This window comes from Bison bison, unplaced genomic scaffold (assembly GCF_000754665.1).
Source record: "Bison bison bison isolate TAMUID 2011002044 unplaced genomic scaffold, Bison_UMD1.0 scf7180017864471, whole genome shotgun sequence".
Lineage (NCBI taxonomy): Eukaryota > Metazoa > Chordata > Mammalia > Artiodactyla > Bovidae > Bison > Bison bison.
In genome coordinates this window covers 38697889-38717739 of record NW_011495032.1, presented here as the reverse complement: position 1 = coordinate 38717739, position 19851 = coordinate 38697889, and the positions used below count along the sequence as shown (strand labels likewise).

The 19851-nt window shown below is 45.3% G+C and overlaps 1 protein-coding gene across 2 annotated transcripts in view; it reads right to left on the bottom strand.

Annotated features, from left to right (window-relative positions):
• SMARCAL1 (SWI/SNF related, matrix associated, actin dependent regulator of chromatin, subfamily a-like 1) overlaps window positions 1-19851 on the bottom strand; it is a 54191-nt gene that overhangs the window by 9331 nt on the left and 25009 nt on the right. For both annotated transcript variants that reach the window (XM_010861162.1, XM_010861161.1), the window contains exons 10-13: window positions 19655-19720; window positions 12520-12660; window positions 8969-9187; window positions 2237-2307 (exon numbers count right to left, since the gene is read on the bottom strand). In XM_010861162.1, the coding sequence (XP_010859464.1) occupies window positions 2237-2307; window positions 8969-9187; window positions 12520-12660; window positions 19655-19720 (497 nt within the window). The remainder of the gene's footprint in view (window positions 1-2236; window positions 2308-8968; window positions 9188-12519; window positions 12661-19654; window positions 19721-19851) is intronic.

Below are 19851 nucleotides of genomic sequence, written 5' to 3'. Positions count from 1 at the left end.
ACAGCAAATAAGAAAAAAGAAAAGAAAGAAAGAAAGAAAAGCAACTATCAGAGGAAACTGGAGTTTTAAGATTTATAATCTAATTTCTACTTACTAGCTGTTTGATTCTGAAGTTTAAAGATTTACATGAGATTTACTCAGTTTCTACATTTTAACTTATTCTACTGATCTCACGAAGAGGCTGTAAATGTGACATGAGTTAATAGATGTCAGAACTGTTGGAAACTATCAATCACTATATAATTTATCATAGGATTTTGAAAAAGTATGTATAAGATATGTTAGGGACTGAATGTTTGTGTCCCTGCCCACTAGCTCATACGTTGAAATCCTAACCCGCAGTGTGATGGTTTGGGCTTCCCAGGTGGCCCTAATGGTAAAGAACCTGCCTACCAATGCAGGAGACGCAGGAGATGAGGGTTCGATACTTGGGTCAGGAAGATCCCCTGGAGATGGAAATGGCCACCCACTCCAGTATTCTTGCTGGACAAAGGAGCCTGGTGGGCTACAGTTCATAGGGTCAAAGAATTGGACTGAAGAGACTTAGCACACACACAATGTGACGGTATTGGGAGTTGGGGGTATTGGGAGTTGGGGCCTATGGGAGGAGATGGAGCCAGTGTTCTTACAAAAGAGAGCCCCAAGAGTACCCGTGCCCCTTCTGCAAGGGAGGACACAGCAGGAAGACTGCTGTCTACAAGCCAGGAAGAGCACTCTCACCAGACTGAATCTGCCAGCACCTTGAATTTGGACTTCCTAGCCTCTAGGACTGTGAGAAATACAAGTTTGTTCAGGCACATGGCCTATGATAGTTTTATTATAGCAGCATAACCATACTAAGTCAAGGTATAACCAAAGTTTCTTTACAAGATGGAAAAATAGCTAGATTTAAATTCCTAGGGGGAATGGGTGGCTCTGAGCCAGCACTCAAGGGACCCTGTCACAAGCTGAGAGAGCAAAGGAAGGGCTGACACCCTTGCCATCTGTTATCCAGGGCACATGAGAAATGGGTTGGTGGGGGCAATTCCGGCTGGTGTCTGAGAGAGAAGTTTTCAGGCTATAAAAACCACACCTGGAGTTCATTAGTCTCATAGCAGTATCATAAATGAAAAGGGTAGTAGCCAGAGGGTGAAGGAGGGCTGCCCAACACTCAGTGGTCCATGTGGAGAGCCTGCAATTGGAACAATGAGGTGAACTCACTCTCCAACCACATATGAGGATGCAGAGGGAGAGGCCAGGGAGGCTGGGCGATGCAGGGGCTGAGTGAGGGGCCGGGGAGGCTGCGTGGCTCAGTTTAACCCACGCTGAATTCCTTTCATTGTAACCTAATCACTTGGACTGTTATCCTGCCGGAGTCTCATACGAATGTTAAACAATAAAAATTAGGCAAGCTCCACGTCGTTAGACTCGCTTCAAACTTCTATCACAGTGATATGTGAAAAGCAGTGGGGGTTTCTTTCTTTAGCAAAAGCAGACAATTTTTTTCAAGTCACTGAATAATTTTAAGGACAGAATTAATCACTTCAGCTTTAGTTTAAAAGGCGGAAGGAGACTCAAGTGTGACAACAGCCACTTGCCCGTATCTTTTGAACAAACCCTGACATTCACTTTCTTTCTTATTTAGGTAAATGATGGCTGAATCATGTCTTTGGAGAAGACTAGAGACTCTCTGAAAGGCAGCTTCTAAGTCTTCTATGAAACCCCTAATTTCCTCCTACAGGCAAGTGAGCACAGTTCTCGGAAGAGGAACAGTTCGCTTCAGTGTTTGGGTTATTCTGCCCTCCTTGGAAGTGGCCACAGCTCCACTTCACTTGGGTTAAGACATGATCACTCAGGGACCTCAGTCACATCCAGGAGGTGTTCCAGCTACAGGCCTACTTATGCCTCCTGAGCCATGAGGCTGTGGTGCCTTAAACTGTATATTCAAGGCAATTAGGATTCAAGTCTCAGATGATAAAGAGTCTGCCTGAAATGCAGGAGACCCGGGTTCAATTCCTGAGTCAGGAAGATTCCCTGGAGAAGGGAATGGCTACCCATTCTAGTATTCTTGTCTGGAGAATTCCATGGACGGAGGAACCTGGTGGGCCACAGTCCATGGGGTCACAAAGAGTCGGATATGACTGAGTGACTAACACAATCATTTCTTACAGAACAATAAAGCCATCCTGATGGACTAAGGTAACAGGTGTTTCTTTTTAAAAAAGAGAGAGAGGAGTGACACTTGGTGACCACTTACATGACAGATGGAATTTTAGCTTCAGCTGTTCTGTTGAAGAAGAGAATGAGCGCTTCTTTTTGCTGCTGCTTCTGTGGAAAGAGAAAGGGAGAGTTTAAAGTCTCCCACTCTGAGAACTCTGCAATAGACTGATGTAATTATTGCCACCACGAGCTTTATAGGTCCCAATATCATGTGGCAGAGCCAAGAGTCCCTGACTTATCCGCTTGCTTTAGCCACGCTATGGCAACTGTCTGGACCCTGGGAGACACGGCGTTATAGCTCCTCCGTCAGCCTTTGAGAGCTGTCGTGAGAATCCAACAAGGCAAGGAACATACGAGCTCTTTGGAAGGACATCTCAGGTGGTACCTCAACAACCATACCAAATTCAGGTGCTCAGCTGAAAGGCAGCCTTGCTAAGCACACCTGTTTACTACAGGTATTGCAGTCTGGTGACAACTTACATGTGACACTGGTCCAAGACGTTCCCCTAGTCCTTTCCTCCTGCCAAGTTTTGTCCATACTCAACTGACTGAGCTCACCTCTAAGACGTGCTGAATCAATTCCAATTGACACACTGTATTCAAATACTATCTCAATACTTTTATTCATGTGTTTCTGCCCTGTGTCCCCATCAGGCAACTGACTTCCCTTGAGAAGAAACCATATTTTCTTTAGTGTTTGCATCTAAATAAATCCCACTAAGGAATGCTAACACAGGAGGTGCTTAAATAGTTTCACAATAATATGAGAGAACATTTACCATCACTCCTGGGCTCCCAGAGATGACAGGTACTCTTACCAGCCTTGGTAGAGCCACCATCCCATTCCAGTGTGGGTTTACAGATGCTCCCACAGTTTGGGCCTGGGCCCTGTGAGGCCAGTGACTGACACGGCAGCTCCCTCATGGGACAAAGAGATGGCCCAGCCAGTAATAACACCCATGGCCCTGAACTCATTACAACTCAGAGAAGCAGCCACAGCGGGACATACCTTAAATGACGGACACCACAAGACAAGAGGAAAAGCTACCTGGTCAAAATCGTTGTTTGGTTTTAAACAGCATCTCTCGTCTAGGTCTTGACGAGAAACAAGAAAAAGACCCAAGAGCCACAGGCATCCATGGGGGTACTGACGGGGCAGCAGGTCCATTTCATTTTTGGCTGTCATGGTGGTGGCCACTGTTGCTCCTATTTTGTGGCAGCAGTTCAGTTTAACAACTCAAACTTCCTAGGAACTCGTGGCGAACATGTGGTTCTGTGTGTGCGTATGTGTGTGTGTCGGGGCGGGGGGGGGGGTGCGTGTGCCTTGTTTCTCAGCCTTGGGCGTGGTCAGGACTCTGATGAGGCTCCAGACACACACCCAACTTTCCGTGTGTGGCCCATAAGCTCACATGGGGTCCACTCGTGTCCCTCAAAGGGTCCCTGGCAGCAGGTGAGGCTCTCCAACCGAATGTGTCCCTGGAAGGACATGCTGACCGGACAGTGTCAGGCTCCCATCTGGTGACCTCACCGGCAGTGTGCATGCCTTGAGCAGACTGCACCCCACTCAATCCACAAAATAAACCCCTGGGTCCCTTCAGAGACTCCTGTCAGATCCTTCCCCACACCCACACTTACTCCACATCTGCTATTAGAAAAGGAGAGGGCAAAACAGATGGAGAAATGGTAAAAAAGCACTTTCAGAAACCTTGCCCGGAGATTTAACATGCCCAGAGACGATGTGGGTGTGAGAAAACATCCTTATTACACACAGCTAGGGGCTTAGCAGCAGCAGCAGCAAGGGGATGGTATTCTGGGCTAACCCTTTTGGTCAGTATGTAGCAAAAGTCTTCAAAATATGCCCATATCCTGTGATGTGTGTGTGTGAGTCACTCAGTAGCGTCCGACTCTTTGCAACCCCATGGACTGTAGCCTGTCAGGCTCCCCTGTCCATGGACTTATCAGGCAAGAATACTGGTATGGGTTACCATGCCCTCCTCCAGGGGATGGTCCCGACCCAGGGATTGAACCCAGGCCTCCTGCGCTGCGGGCAGATTTCTTTACTGTCTAAGCCACCAGGGACTCCCTATCCTATGATACAGCAACTCAATCCTTAACATTTATCTTCAGGATAGAAATGGAGGTACACAAATTCAGATGTAAACCGCCTTTTCAGTGTAGTGTCATTTAGAATAGTGGAAAATCGGAAATAACTTAAATGTCCAACTACAAAGACTGACAAAATTATTACACAGACATGTGAGAAAATATTCTGCAGTGTTCAAATTATTGTTGTTATTTAGTTGCTCAGTCATGTCCAACACTTTTGCGACCACATGGACTGTAGCCTGCCAGGCTCCTCTGTTTCCCAGGCAAAGATACTGGAGTGGTTGCCATTTCCTTCTCCAGGGGATCTTCCCATCCCAGAGACCGAACCTGCATCTCCTGCATTGAACAGGTGGGTTCTTTACTGCTGAGCCATTGGGGAAAACCAGTCTTCAAATACTATGTTTTAAAAGAACATATAACAACACTGAAAAGTGCACAGATTTAGTTTTGTAACTTGCTTTCTCCCCTACTTGATGTATGCTTGTAAGATCCGAATTCTGCTTTTAAAACATGTATGTTGCAATATCATATATTAATGGATACATATGGAATCTAGAAAAATGGTACTGATGAATCTATTTGCAGGGCAGGAACAGAGACACAGGCATAGAGAATGAACTTGTAGACACAGTGGGGGAAGGAGAGGGTGGGATGAACTGAAACAGTAGCACTGAAATACATACATTACCATGTGTAAAATGGATAGCTAGTGGAAAGTTGGTATATAACACAAAGAGCTCAACCCTGTCTTCTGTGACAATGTAGAGGGGTGGGATAGGGGTGGGAGGGAGGCACAAGAGGGAGGGGATATATATGTATACTTATGGCTGATTCATGCTTTTGTGTGGCAGGAACCAATACATTATATAGCAATTATCTTCCAATTGGTAAGCCTGGCATGCTGCAGTCCAGGGGTTACAAACACTTGGACACGACTCAGTGACTGAATGACAACAACCACCTCCTCCAATTAAAAATAAAAAAATAAAATGTATACGCTGCTTATTATGTACATAAGTTCTATGTATATTGATATATAAATAATAAATATTTTAAAGCAAAATACACATAGATTTAATAGAAGAAAATACCCAAATGATACATGTCAAAATTATCAAAAGATGGGTCAATTTATTTTTTATCATATAGTGATAAAAAACATTTAATAAATGCGACCCTGTGGACTGTAGCCTACCAAGCTCCTCTGTCCATGGGATTTTCCAGGCAATAGTACTGGAGTGGATTGCCATTTCTTTCTCCAGGGGATTTTCCCAACCCAGGGATCGAACCCGGGTCTCCCACATTGTAAACAGACGCTTTACCGTCTGAGCCACGAGGGAAGCCCACATATTATAAGCACTTTTCTTGATCAGACTTTATACAGTAGATATCTGCTGTATTTTTAATGTAGGAGAAATCAATAGTTTATCTTTTAAAAAAAAAAGAAGCTCCCCAAACTGAGTAGACATAATATTAGCCCAATAACTATCTTACTTCTTTTGCCAGCCCTGGACTGGGAAATTTTAAATAACCCGCATTCTTTGTTCCTGCCTCTTAGACTTTTATTAAATTAGATCCACTGGGGTTCTGAATTTCTCTGTGTGGGAATTTGAATGGATTGTCAAACAGCAGAAAGGTGAGCTGATACCATCCCCAGGAAGTCTGCGTGAACCAGTTCCATTTTTCTGCTCCTAGTCTTGCTGATCAAAAAACGGCTTTAGACAAAGGATGATTAGAGTCAGCTTTTCTTAGCTGGTGAAAAGCTATCTATTATTTCGGCTGAAAATGAGAAAAAGCTTTCGCTGTACGTTATGTTTTATAAATTGGCTGCTTCACCTTGGCTTCTGTGATTTAAGCTTTTCAAAAAATGTCGTCCTCTGGATGGGAAGGTGTGAGGGAACAAAGAAAGAACCGCTTTTTGACAGGTTAGCCGTGCTTTGCTTGAACCACCATAATGTGTAAAATCACAGGGAAACTTGGGGCTGCAGAGTCACTATTAAAAATGGGGGTGGTGGGGTCCTTTCTGCAGATTCACAGACTCAACACACAAAATCATGAGTCTCCAGTTTAACTCTTTCAATTCAGGGTTTCACAGGCAGTCAGGGCTTGGAAGGCACGTTGATGGCCATCTGGTCCAAGCCCCCACAGACACTGGTTCTATTTCCTGGGTTGAGTGGGGGATGGACTGCTCCCAGCTGGATCCATGGTTTGCAGCGCACTAAATCTGTGGCTTTATGGTAAGAAAGGTTCTAATGTTCTAAAGGCTCATGCTCATAAATTCATTTGCTACTTGGATTTGCCATTATAAAAAATGAATTTACATTAAAGAAGACAAAAGAAAACAACATTTTTCAAGAATTTATCCTATCAAAAAGAATACAGTATTTTAGCACCATGCTGAAGGCAGTCTTTATCTATTCAATTTCTCTCTCTCAAAGACAGACTTAAATTTCCCAAGACACCAAGGAAGCACAGAGCAATTCTCAAGCACTGTGCTGAGAAGGGCTCAAGGGCTCTTCTCCACTGATTCTTGAAGAATTACAGTGCAATTTAGGGTTTTTTTTTTCACAATCTGAAAAATAGCTTGAAGACTCTGGGGTGAAGAAGCAGTGACAACAATCACACAACAGGTGGGATTCAGAGCAACCGCCACCAACCCTTTGCACTTTTCCAGCACCAAGCCCAGGAGGCAGGTTGTGGCTTCCCTTTTCAGGGAAGAAAATACCAACAAATCCCAAAGAATTTAAGGGACCTGCATAGCCACGGGGAGTTATAAACATCCAATATTCCTGATTTCCATGGCTCAGCCTAGTCAATTTCACATCATCCCCTATTAATTCAGAAATCAAACATGCAGGTTACACCTGAAATCATAAAGTGCCACTCACCTAACCGTGCACATTGGCCTAAAGTTTAAAATCCTTTCAAACCTTGCTGCACTAAGTTCAAGATTCCCATACTTTTTTTTTGGCTATTCTGCACAATTGACAGTTGCCTCCTGACCACTTAAAATGACTTTCGTCCTCAATTCAAATCCCCACTGACTGCTTGTCAGTTGTCTACACTGGCTGTTCTCCATCTGGTTCGAGAGGTGAACTGGTGCAGGCAAGGCTATTCTCTGGAAACTCCCATGAAATACTGATAGACTCTCTTCCACCACACATACAAGGAACTGAAACACTTCATAAAGCATTCTATAAACATTCATACCTTTGCATTTAAAAATAACATGCATCTGAATTTTTTCCACTAATAGTATATATATATGCTATACATGTTCATTGGTTTTCTTGTTTGGTAGATTTCACTGATGGGCAAAAGTTAGCAGACTTGTTAATGGCTTAAGAAAGGTTTAAGAAAAAGCTTAAAATTGAGAAAAAATTTCCATTCATGGAGTTTGTATCTCAATGAGTGGAAAAGGCCACTGACACTGATTCTAGCAACAGAACACCTTAGTTCTTCTGGTAGTTCCACGGAAATATAATTTGAGAACCACTGGTCTGTATGTCCACAGTGATGTTATGGAACCTTATTTGAAAATTCCACAGCAAAGAGATTATGCCTGCTCATTTCCTCCAGGCCACCCAGATTATTGTGTATAATATAGCATAAATTAAACACAGCTGGATAAGGTATTAATATCAGTGCAAAATCCTACACTGTTTCTTAAAAGCTACTAGCCAGTTTTGCTCATCACATGGGAAGATAACATTAAAAAAAAAGAATCACACATTCTGTCTCTTGTCATTTTATTTATTTTGTACTCTCCCAGGAGGCTGGTATCTCATTTAGATCTAAGTTTCTGTATACAGGGTAATACCAAGCCCAGATAATGCTCTATGATAATGTCAAAAAATGTCAATGACTGCTATTTTCTTGGGAATGAAAATTGCAAGGTTTTTATCCCATGAGGACAAAAACGGAGCTGGTACAGATTACTTTATAGCACTTAGCACAGTGTGACACCAAAGGCAGATAGGAAATGAAAGTGTTTTGAAAAGATAAAGCCACCGTAGTGGAGAGAGCCCTAAAATACAGAGCTAACAGCCTTGCGTACAGCATCAGCTCTGCCATGGAGTAGGTGTGAGACCTTGGTCGAATCCCAATCTCTGTGAACTTCAGTTTCCCTTTCAATAAAATGGAGGTGCCAACTTCCTGCCAACCACAAATGACTGTAATAAGGACTGAAGGGTAAGAAGGTTTGAAAACTCTGTTATATAAATGTTAACTTGTTACTTTGACTAAAGCAAGTGACATGGGATGGTTTGAGGGTTAACATGTACACCAAATACCCTTAGGACTAATTTCTAACAACTGTGACTACACAGAGGTACCCTCAAAATAAACTGAATGCAAATTCCAACTTTCTTAGAGGCATTCAGAATATGTATCACCATCCTGTCGTTCCCCTGGGGTTTATTTTTATGACTGTCCATCAACAGTGATCTACCCAAGGAGAAAGCTGAAAACTCATGAGAGATTTGGGAAGCAGACTAGATAGGCTGAGAAATGAAGCAGGCTCACCATCCTGGCCTTGGGAGGTAGGGAAAGGTTACAGAAAGACAACAGCAGGGGACTCTGGTCACCCCCACGGCGCCCCTCCTGGGAAGGAACGGCAGTGCCCACGTGGACTTCCAAATCCCCATCTGCTGCCCCGACTCACAGTTTTGTCCTTGGTGGTCATCTCCTTGGCGGCGGCATCCAGGGCGGCTCTGGTCCTGGCGTTGATCTGGCCTGGGGCGACCACCACCATCTTGCGCTGCTTGGCTGGGAGCTGGGAGAGGACATCACCCTTGAGGCGTCGCAGCATGACCGCCTCCTCTAGCAGGAGCTTCAGCTCCCCCAGGTTGGAGGAGCCTGAGTAGTCCCATCCCCAGGGCTGCTGTGGAGGCAGAACCAAGACACAGCCTGTGAGACTCCTCAGGACCTGGGGACAGGGCAGTGACCCCCAGGGACAACTTCCTCACAAGGCTCTCCTCCCCTGGCCTTGTTCATAGAACTTCAATTGGCTTTGAGGGATGAATCAAACCTCCAGGAAATCAAATGAGAACCAGGAAGGGAACAGGAAGAAACAAAGTTGGAAATGAGGTGAACCAAAAATGTGTATCATGGCATCCCACAATTTGGTTTTAAGCTTTCTAGCAGCAAAGGGAAGATGTCAAGTGGTTTGGTGCCTGTTACATTCAAGAACAAGCGAGAGGGACTCCCCTGGTGGTCCAGTGGCTAAGACTCCTTGCATCCAATGCTTAAGGCCTGGGTTTGATCCCTGGTTAGGAAACTAGATGCTGCAGCTAAGACCTGACTCAACCAAACAAATAAATACTGAAAAAAAAAAGAACAAACGAGATATTCAGCTTGTCAGACTCTTCCTATGCATCAAATGAGCTTGAAAGACTCTTCCTCAGGGCTTCTCCCAGAGTCCACTGCCCAAAGTAATAGATGATGCTGTGATATCTTTATTTGATGGGGTTAGCAGGGATTTATTTACAAAGCTGTTCTTCCCCAGTGTGGGTTTCACCAAGCACGACCTGGTGGATGCCATCACAGTGGCCACAGTGGTGGGGGCAGAAGGGGAGAACCAGACCACAGGTGCAGCCGCATCTGGTTGAAACCAGAGGTGGGTTTTAGAGCACCCAGGCCGTCCTTCATAAAAATGGTTCCTTCATCCAGCAGCTCACAGGCGGCGGCGAGTGAGAATGCCTACTTGCTGCCATACAGCTGGAGGGGACGTTACCAATTAAAAACCCTGCCCTTCGCTAACAATCTTACCAGAAATAGGACTGACTTCTACGGTCTTGTAGAAAATGAGGGAGCCGGGGTGCCTGCTGCTTTAGGGTTTCAGCTGCTCATTTTCCCTCATGCCTCACCCCACCCTGTACTGTGAACCGCCGTGGGCAGGGGCTAGGCTTGCTCATTTTCGAGGGCCAGTGGACCTAGTATAACGGTGGAGATGTGGCAGGTGTCCTTTGCTAAACTAGAGACAGGAAGAGACAGCCAAAGGTAGAGAAATAAAATGATCAAAAACTGCTTCTTTCTTTTTAAAAAAAAAAATGCTCTGAAATCAACTGGAAGTTCTCAGCAAATGCATTCACACCACGGGGTGGAAAATGAGCTCAGTATGGGGCATTCTCTTCAGTGGCTTCTTTTATTGCAAGAATCTGGCCACAATTAAAAAAAAAGTAGATCTGGCCTACTGGCTGCATTATATAAAAATCATGCCAGAACAAATGGATATCATAATTAATTTAGGTATTATGCTCGAACATTCTAATATTATCAGCTCTTAATCTTGCAGGTTAAAACCTGATAATACCAAAGGTTTTAATATATGGAATAACTACACTTCAGCAAGCTTTTACTGAAAACTTATCAGGCAGCAGGCATTGGGCTAAGTGGAAGGAAGGATACATTGGTCTAAGTGGAAGGAAGGATACAAAGATGGGGAAGGTACTAACTTTGTTTTCTCGGGTGCTGGGGCAGCAAGGAGGAGGAAAAGGGTGAATTTGAGGATGTGAAGGACTGCAAAGATGGTGGCCAGGAACACAGGGAGGGATGGTGTGGTGGTAAAGGCAACGAGCTCTGCTTCTAGCTCTTACCACCCCTGGCTCAGCAAGACACCATCAGGGACCAGACTGTCGAGGAGGAGAAAATCCTTTGCAGAAAGTGGATCACTTGCAAAGAGGACAGAGGTATAAATCACACGTGGGAGCTTTGAGTGATCAAGACAACCGTGTCCAATCTAATTTGGACTGATCCACAGGGAAACTTAGTTAAAGAAGTGTACAGCTTTAAATACTTTCAAGGACAGAAATTTCTTGCCTCAGTGACCAGCTAAAAATGGTGTGCAATTAAATTTGCCAGGCTCCACAAGTTACACGATAAGTACTTTGAATATAAGTGGATATTTTTAAAGTACTTGGAAAGCTTTTTTCTTTTCAGGAAGTATTTTAAAATAAGGCAGATGATCTTTTTTATGTCATGAACTTGTACAGCAAGGCTCTTCTCTCTCAGGTAGTGTGGGGGGCAGCCACTTCTCCAAAGTGTCAGGGCCAGCCATGCAAACAGCAGCTTGGCGTATTTGTGATTTGGTCACCAAACAGCAATCCTTGAGGTCTGAAGTAACAAGGCTTTTGAGTTGAGCTAGAGCCTCTGTGACAGGGGCACCACCCGCAAGAAAGAAGCCGGCATGAGAATGAGTAATTAACTAAGGGGGAAGTCTGAGGGCTTCCTTGGTGGCTCAGACAGTAAAGGGGGAAGTTTGGCATCTGACTGTTTTTTTCACTCTTTTATTTCCCACAACATTAATTTTTTTCTTCAATTTAAAAAAAAAATTGAGGTTTTAGAAATCATGATAGCATTTGTGTCTATAAGGTTTGCTCTGCCCTTTTTGGAGAAGAGAGGCTGTGTGGACTGCGGCTCTGTGAACTGCAGCTCCAGGGGCAGCCGCTCCTCTGGCTCTGTATTCACAGACAAATAATCGGTAGGTCAGAGGCTTCTGGCCTGCAGACCAGACACAGTTCACCATCATGAGTCAACATCTACGAGCCAAGGCGCACTGCTGCAAGCCCACCAGGGCAGCCTGAGACCACGCCCCCCCACTCCACCTGTTCAAAGGCATCCTCTGTCTTCCATGCACCAAGCAGGGGGGCCTTGGCTTCATCTAAGCTCACCTCAGTGTCCTCCAGTCGGGCAAGAGCTGCAGGCTCTCGGAGCTCCAGGCACCTGCGCACCGCCCACTGGTCGCTTTACCAGAAAATACTATCGAGCATTAGAACTAGGAGGGGCTGCTCTTGTCTTACCATAGAGGACACTCCAAGGTCAGAGTGAGAGGTGAGGCGGAGCTAAAATCTGAATCCAGCTCCATGGCCGGTCCCTTCTGACCACGCCATGGCGGAAAAGAAGGAACAAGAAGGAAAGTGTGACTGTTGTATTTAAAATGGATAACCAACAAAAACCTGTTGCATAGCACATGGAACCCTGCTCAGTGTTATGTGGCAGCCTGGATGGGAGGCGGGGTTTTGGGGAGAATGGATACATGCATATGTGTGACTGAGTCCCTTCACTGTCCACCTGAAACTATCACGACATTGTTAATTGGCTAGACCCCAATACAAACTGTTTTTTTGGTGTTAAAAAAATTATAAAATAAAAAAGGAAAGTGTGACAATCAGGGTGAAGAGTGGGTGGGGAAGAGAGGGAATGGAGAATAAATACCCGCTTGGCGCCACAGTAGCGAAGTCCAAAGGCATGGAACTGAGGGAAGAAGGTCGGCCTGACGGCGAGGATCTGCGTGTAGAGCTCCGCCGGCCGGGACATTGCTGGTGTGCCTGACAGTAAGATCACCCTCTTGGCAACCTAGAACACAAAGAGCCAAAGACGCTGAGGCACACACAGGACATACAGGGCACGTGCCCAGCACCCTCTCACTAGGAGCTGGAGCCGATGGCCCCGGAACAGTATATTCCATGGAATCCTGCACGAAGGAAGACATTTGCCTCCTGGCATTCTGACCGTTGGTGCTTCCCAAGTTCACTCGTCTTAGACCCAAGGATCTAGATTCCAAACTCACTAAGACTGGCGTCACGCCAGGGCTCTGTGTGGCATCAGCCTGGGAACTCTAGGCGAAGGTACCACCATCAGAGAGAAGGAGCACGTGTGCTCCGAGAACGTCATGGTTGGACCCCTTAAGAGGCTGGGCGTCATCTTCCACGCTGCCTTGGCCGAGCCCTCGGTCCACGTCTATTTAAGCACTTAGCCCCTTGCACTGAGTTCTATCTTGCCTGACTCCCTCAACTAGACGGCAAGCTTCTTGAGATCAAGGACTGAGCTGGGTTCACCTTGATTTTCTGCAGCACAGTGGCTAGCACAAAGTAAGCACTCAGTGGGTATCCACTGTATGCCGAAAAACATTCACAAGGAGGCTAACCAGTGTCCTAGGGACGGCACAGTAAACATGAGGAATCCAGCACTGGAAGAGGAAACATGGGAGACTGCAGCAGCTCTGAACTTTTTCCAGGATGGATTTCTGACATCCAAGCAGAACCTGTGATCAGACAGTGGCGCCTAGGACCAGCCCTTTCTCACTCCCAGGAGGAAGAATCCGCGATGGCCTGTGTGTTAAGCCTCTATTTGATTTTCTTTAGAAGAAAAATAGAAAAAACAACAAAAAAAAGTGTCACTAACCCAGCTGCACAATGCTTTGAGCCTGGATATCCCTGGCTCAAGTTCGTTTTGCAGTCAATAAGGACTTTAAAAGGTGGGACCTGGATCCATCTTCCCTAAATGCAGTCCAGGCCTGCAGCAGGCTGCTCAGCCAAAGGCAGGATGGGTCTAAACAGTTGGTCGATTCCAATGACAGGCTTCAGATTCCTCATTACCCTGACATCCACCTGACCCAAGGAGATCAGACCCCAAATCCTACTTCTTACTCAGATGAGAAAGAGGGTGCGGGAAAAAAAAAAAAAAAGGAGACACTCCCCACCGGATTAGAACGCAGAATGGTCAAAAATCACTGGAGGTAAAATCCATTTCAGCTCTGGGAAGGGACCCTACAGTGGGGCTCAGTTGTCTAGAAACAGCTTGCTAACCACTGTAACCTTGAGTTAATGACAGCAGCATAAGGCAATTGCATGCAGTCAATCACCCAGGGGAGGAAATTAGGTTTTCAGATGGATACACGGCCTCATAAAAATAAATAAATAAAGGTACAACAGAGGGAAGAAAGATGATTCTTTATAAATATACAATATATACCTTTCTCAAGATGCACTTCTGCCCTCTGAGCAACCACCGATACCTAATTCCATTATGACAGGAGAGCTATGAATTTCTCCAGCTATAATTTTCCACAGTTCAATTACCCAGGCCTTCTAATTTCCTGCAAGGTTTGATGTAGATTCATTAAAATAACAAGGAGCTTCTTGAATGACGCCTGTGGCATCGCTTGCCTTGGCTCAAGACTATTTCAATGAGACGGGAGAAATGAAAAGTCTTATCAGTAAGAGCAAATCAGCTCATCATCCTGAACCTATTCCCCACATCACTGGCATCACCGCTGCTATAGCCTGGGGATGGAGTCTGGGTAGCAGCTCACAGATTAGCTGATGGAAATTAACTCCAGGGTTCTCTGCCAGGGAGTAACAGGCCAGAGTTACTATGGAGTCAGCCTTCCCATATACTGTCCAGACCCTATAGGGCGTGATGGGACCGATGAAAATGGATGCTTGTGGGTGTTAAAAAGCAGAGGCAGCATTATGGAAAACGAAAAAGGCCAGCTTTGAAAAGAAGCCAACAGGGAGTCTCGTCTACTATGGAATGATTTAAACCGCTCAGCCCCAACACGGGTCACTGTCATCGCCGTCACACGTAAGGCCGTTAATCACGCCCGGCTGCTCAAGGTGTGGATGTCACCCTCCACCTCCGGAACATCCCGTTTAGGAAAGCAGAAATGCATACAGCTACACCAATCCACACTGAACTGAATGCCTTGAGTTAACTCTTACTGAACCCAAGAAACCCACAGTGGAATAACGCAAAAAAAAAAAAAAAGATTTCTCTTTAGTGTCAAGAGAAGTTAGATGATTCTTACAAGCAGGGGATTCCTTCTGCAGATGGCCTGACCACCCTGGGGGAGAGAGCAGGCCCTCCAGCTGACACCACTCCCTCTCTGACCTGAAGAGGCAGAGAGCCATCTCTTCAGAACGCAGAGAGGCTGAGTTTCCTACTCCCTGCTTTTATATCACAATGAAAAGATGGCCACAGGGCTTTCCTGGTGGCTCAGACAGTAAAGAATCTGCCCACAGTACAGGAGACCCGGGTTCGATCCGAGTCAGACAGATCCCCTGGAGAAGGAAATGGCTACCCATGCCAGTATTCTTAAGCGGAGAATCCCATGGACAGAGGGACCTGGCAAGCTATGGTCCATAGGGTCACAAAGAGTGGACACAATGAGAGACTAACACACTTCCCTTGCTCTCAAAGAGTGTTTTTACAGGGCTTCCCAGGTGGCACTAGTGGTAAAGAATGTGACTGCCAATGCAGGAGACATTAAGAGACTCGGGTTTGATCCCTGGGTCAGAAATATCCCCCGGAGGGCATGGCAACCCACTCCAGTATTCTTGCCTGGAGAATCTCATGGACAGAGGAGCCTGGTGGGCTACAGTCCATGGGGTCGCAGAGAGTCAGACACGACTGAAGCAACTTAGCATGTATGTAGTACTGCATATAACACCCAGAGCTTGGCTACAAATCCACCAAAAGGGAACGGATGATACACTTTACGACAGATTTATGCAGCAGAAAACTACTTGTGAGAATGAGATCCTGTCATCAGTAATGAAATGGAATGATTACCAAGATACATCATCAAGAGGAAAAAGAAAGGTAAAAAACAGTGGTAGAATACTCTAGGGAGGGAGATAGGAAACACACATCATGTCCTGATGTGGGCACAGACCAATGTTTAGAACTAAACCAAGGGACTGGGGATTCAAGGTGAGCACAAGTTATTTTTCAGTGTACACTCCTTTGTACTATTTGCATATGCCATCTGGTGAAACAGCTTTAATGAAAAAGGAAAAGAAAAAGCTCATACACCGTAGATCACTAGTCTCATCTGGTCTAGCCAATCAACAGAGATGAAAGGACTCTACTCACACAGAAAGAGAAAAACCTGTTTATTAGGAAGGATGGTGGGATTCTTTCTCTACAGAAATAATCTAACTGGTTTAACAATAAAAAGCACTATAAATAAAACACCACTAAAGAAAACTCAAACACACACCTCACAGCTCAACAGGGAAAAGTCTGACACCCTTCAGGGCTGAGGTCACGAGGAGAAAAAGACCGTGTGATGATTTGGGCTGAGCGAGAGTGAAGATGGTGATGCATGGTCAGACTGAATTTCAGAGGCAGCTGTCAGAAGGTAAGATCACTACCCAGAAATTCCGAATGTAGGAATTTGTCCTAAGAGGACAAGGTATGCAAGCTATGAATATACGGATGGTGTTCACTTGCAGAATTATTTATAACAGCTAAACAGTGTCCCACGCTAAGGGTTAAGTTATGGGATGCAACCATACCACATATAAGCCATTAAAAACGATCTTGTCCTACAACTGACATGTCAGAAAAATAACCAAACTGTTAACAGAAGTTTTCTGTGTTGGGAGGGATGAAAGGTTATTCTATTTTTCTTTTTTTTTTTTTGTGGCCATGCCATGCAGCATTCAGGATTCTAGTTGCCCAACCAGGGATTGACCCCCACCCCGCCCCCGCAAATCCCCACCCTCTGACAGTGGAAGCTTGGTCTTAACCACTGGATCACCGGGGAAGTCTCAAGATGATTTTAGTTTCAGTTTTGTCCCATATAGCTTTCTGTCTTGCTTGCTTTCACACAACTGAACACCATGGGTGTGACCTGTACAGTTCCACTTAAGCAGATATTTTTCAACAGCAGGTTGAAAATTCAACCACACGGATGAATCTGAGGATGTGGGGGAACCACAGATACGGAGGGCCAACTAACTATAAGCAAGTTAAAGGCGGACTAACCTCCACGTTGTTCAAGGGTCAACAGGAAATGAAAACAGAACCACTTTGTTTAGCAGCCCGGGAAAACAGTGCCATAGGGAAAGAAAGATGCCACCTTTCCCAGGGTACAATGACACCAATTTCCTACAGCACGTCCTCTGCACGCAGCTGCTGTTTCCATCCACGGAACCCAGATGCTCTGGCCTAGCTGTCTCAGACAGTGGGATGTAACCTAATTACCTCATCAGGAACATCTGCTGAAAATCTTGGCATACTAATTAACAGAATGTAGTTCTAAGAGATCCACGAGTGGAGTGAGGGAATAGTCAAGTGGTATTAAATTAGGCCCTTATGTGGCTTTTCAAAAGCATTATTTTACTTCTTCCCAACTCTCTTCTTATTCCAAAAAATACCTAGCTTGACTCGTTTCCTTAGAGCATCTAGATCAATGGTTCTCAAGAGAAATGGGGAAGTGTAATTCCCCTCCTCCTGCACCTGGGCTTCCCTGGTGGCTCAGCTGGTAAAGAATCTGCCTGCAGTGTGGGAGACCTGGGTTCGGTCCCTGGGTTGGGAAGATCCCCTGGAGAAGAGAAAGGCTACCCACTCCAGTATTCTGGCCTAGAGAATTCCTGGAAGGCTCCTCTGTCCATGGGGTTGCAGAGTCGGACACGACTGAGCAACTTTCAGGTGCCACACATGCCACCTGGGACCCTTGGCCGTATCTGGAGATAACTCCGGTTGTCACAACTGGGGGTACCAGCGGCACTTAGTGGGTACAGGCCAGGGATGCTGTTAAACATCCTATTAATACAATGCCTAGGACGGCCCTGTGGACAACAAGGAATTGCCCAGCCCAAAATGTCAACAGTGCCAAGGTCGAGGAACTGTGATCTAGATGAAAATACAGCAGAGAGATGACAGGTCTGATCAATAGAATTAACACAGGATGCCTCATCCTCCACCCCTACTCAAAGGTGCCAACAGTCTAGCACCATGCAAAGTCAATGTTATGGATGACAATGGTTTTGAGACACCCATGAACAGGCTATATTCACGGGTCCTGTTTTGATACGTTAATTCACCCAAGTTCTACGGTAAATCCAGAGTAATATATACTAGTTCGCAGTTAAAAACTTGTTTTAAATGTGTCACTTTGAAATATACCCAAGACATGAAAAATACTAACACTGTTTAAAAGGTCTGGCTCAGAAGCACATACTTCAGAAACCAATATTTAAGTCCGGCTTGCCTGCCAGGTGATGAGAGCATTAACAAGACAGTTGCTGAGAAGCTTTCTTAGTATATCTTTAATGATAGCATCTACCTACTGTGCAGTTTCTTTTGTCTACACAATCAAGGGTACAGATTTAATTTTAGTTATGGCTGTAATATTGAAACCACGGTACCAAAGTCTATTAACATTTTTCAAAAGAAAACATATTAAAACCTCCCAAAACAAGGGTCACCACTCTGGGGAAAACATTTCATTTATGTGTGTGCAGAAAGGGCTCTCAACCTATAAACATTTATAGGTAACGTGAGCAGAGAATGAAGCTTTTACGTAAAGTACTTTTAAGTCTAGAGCAAATACAATCCTGCTTTGGAAGATGTATCATGTTACCAGTTACTCCGAATGCAAAGCAAACTTGAAATGAGTAGATACTTGAGTGTTTTTTGTGGGCAGTCAGAAAAAATGTTCAAGTGCTAGTAAGTTTCACCAACATTTAGCATATTAGTTTTCTCCAGCTTAGTACAATAAAGCTTAAGGCAATAAAAGCTGCATTTTTAAAATGACACTGCAACCCAAAGACCGCTTTACTAGAACCCAAGATAAAACAGGCACTTTTGTTTGCTCAGTTCATACAAATCAAAGGAGATTGCTCCAGAGTCATCTGTGAGATATTTTCACCTTGTTATGAGAAAAAAGACTACTTTTCCAATTGTACAATATTTTTCTCCTAAAGGAGGAAAAAGCTCACTACAAAAAAATGGAAGGAAATGTAGGGCTTTCCCCCTGTTGGGAGTGGAGGGACTGGAACACACCAAAAAAGACACCAAAGTGTGTGACACACACAACATGGCCCTTATACGGCAGGTCAGAATAGAATGCTTCTGCACAGATTCAAAGCTGCACTGTGCACACACACAGCACACACACACACCTTCTGCTTGGAAGCCAGGACTCATGCAGTCAAAGCGCTCAGCACAGGTGCAGACCCCCCCAGAAAAGCGTGTGGACAGCTGACCTTTCTGTTAACAATCAGCCTTAGGATGGCCCCAGAAAATGGTATCATCTTATTATTAATTATTACAGATTAATATTAATTATTATAAAGCAGGTCTCAGCTTTGTGGCTGATACCCACAATACCCAGTTGATACTCACACTTAGTTCTGAGTCTGTATAACTGGTTGCCCTTGGTTCCCAGCACCCCAAGAGCTCTGCCCCACAAACCACTGAGCAGACAGGCAGGTCCTCCTCAATAGTTTAAGACGAGACACTGCTGGAGGCTGTAGCTCTGCCTTGTCCAGGAGGCCCCCAAGGAGGGTCCGGAGTGAATCCTGACCCGACCCGTGACCTTCAACAGGTCTTCATGTATGACAGACAACTACACTGACCACTAGCTCCTCAGCAGCACGTTAGGAAGAAGAGTGAATCTGGGACCGAAGTCCCAAGTAGAGACGCCTGAGTCAATGATAAGTCATGTCCATGGCTTGCAGCCCCTGCTCCCCTTGGACCCCTGTCCAGCCAAACAAAACACAGGGCATCTCAGCACCCCGTGGGCTCAGGCACCAAGTCTGCCCTTGGCAGCACTCACCTTGAGGAGGGGCATAGCTGCGCGACAGCGGGCAGTCTTAATGTTTTTGAGGAAGTGGGATTCATCCTATAAAGAAACAGTCACATAAGTAGACACGGCCAAACCCTGCATGGACAGAGAGAGAGCCCACGTCAAGCTTGACCCTGGCACAGCATCGCCCTTCTTGTTCAGGGAGACGGCTGTGGGCGTGGCTAAGG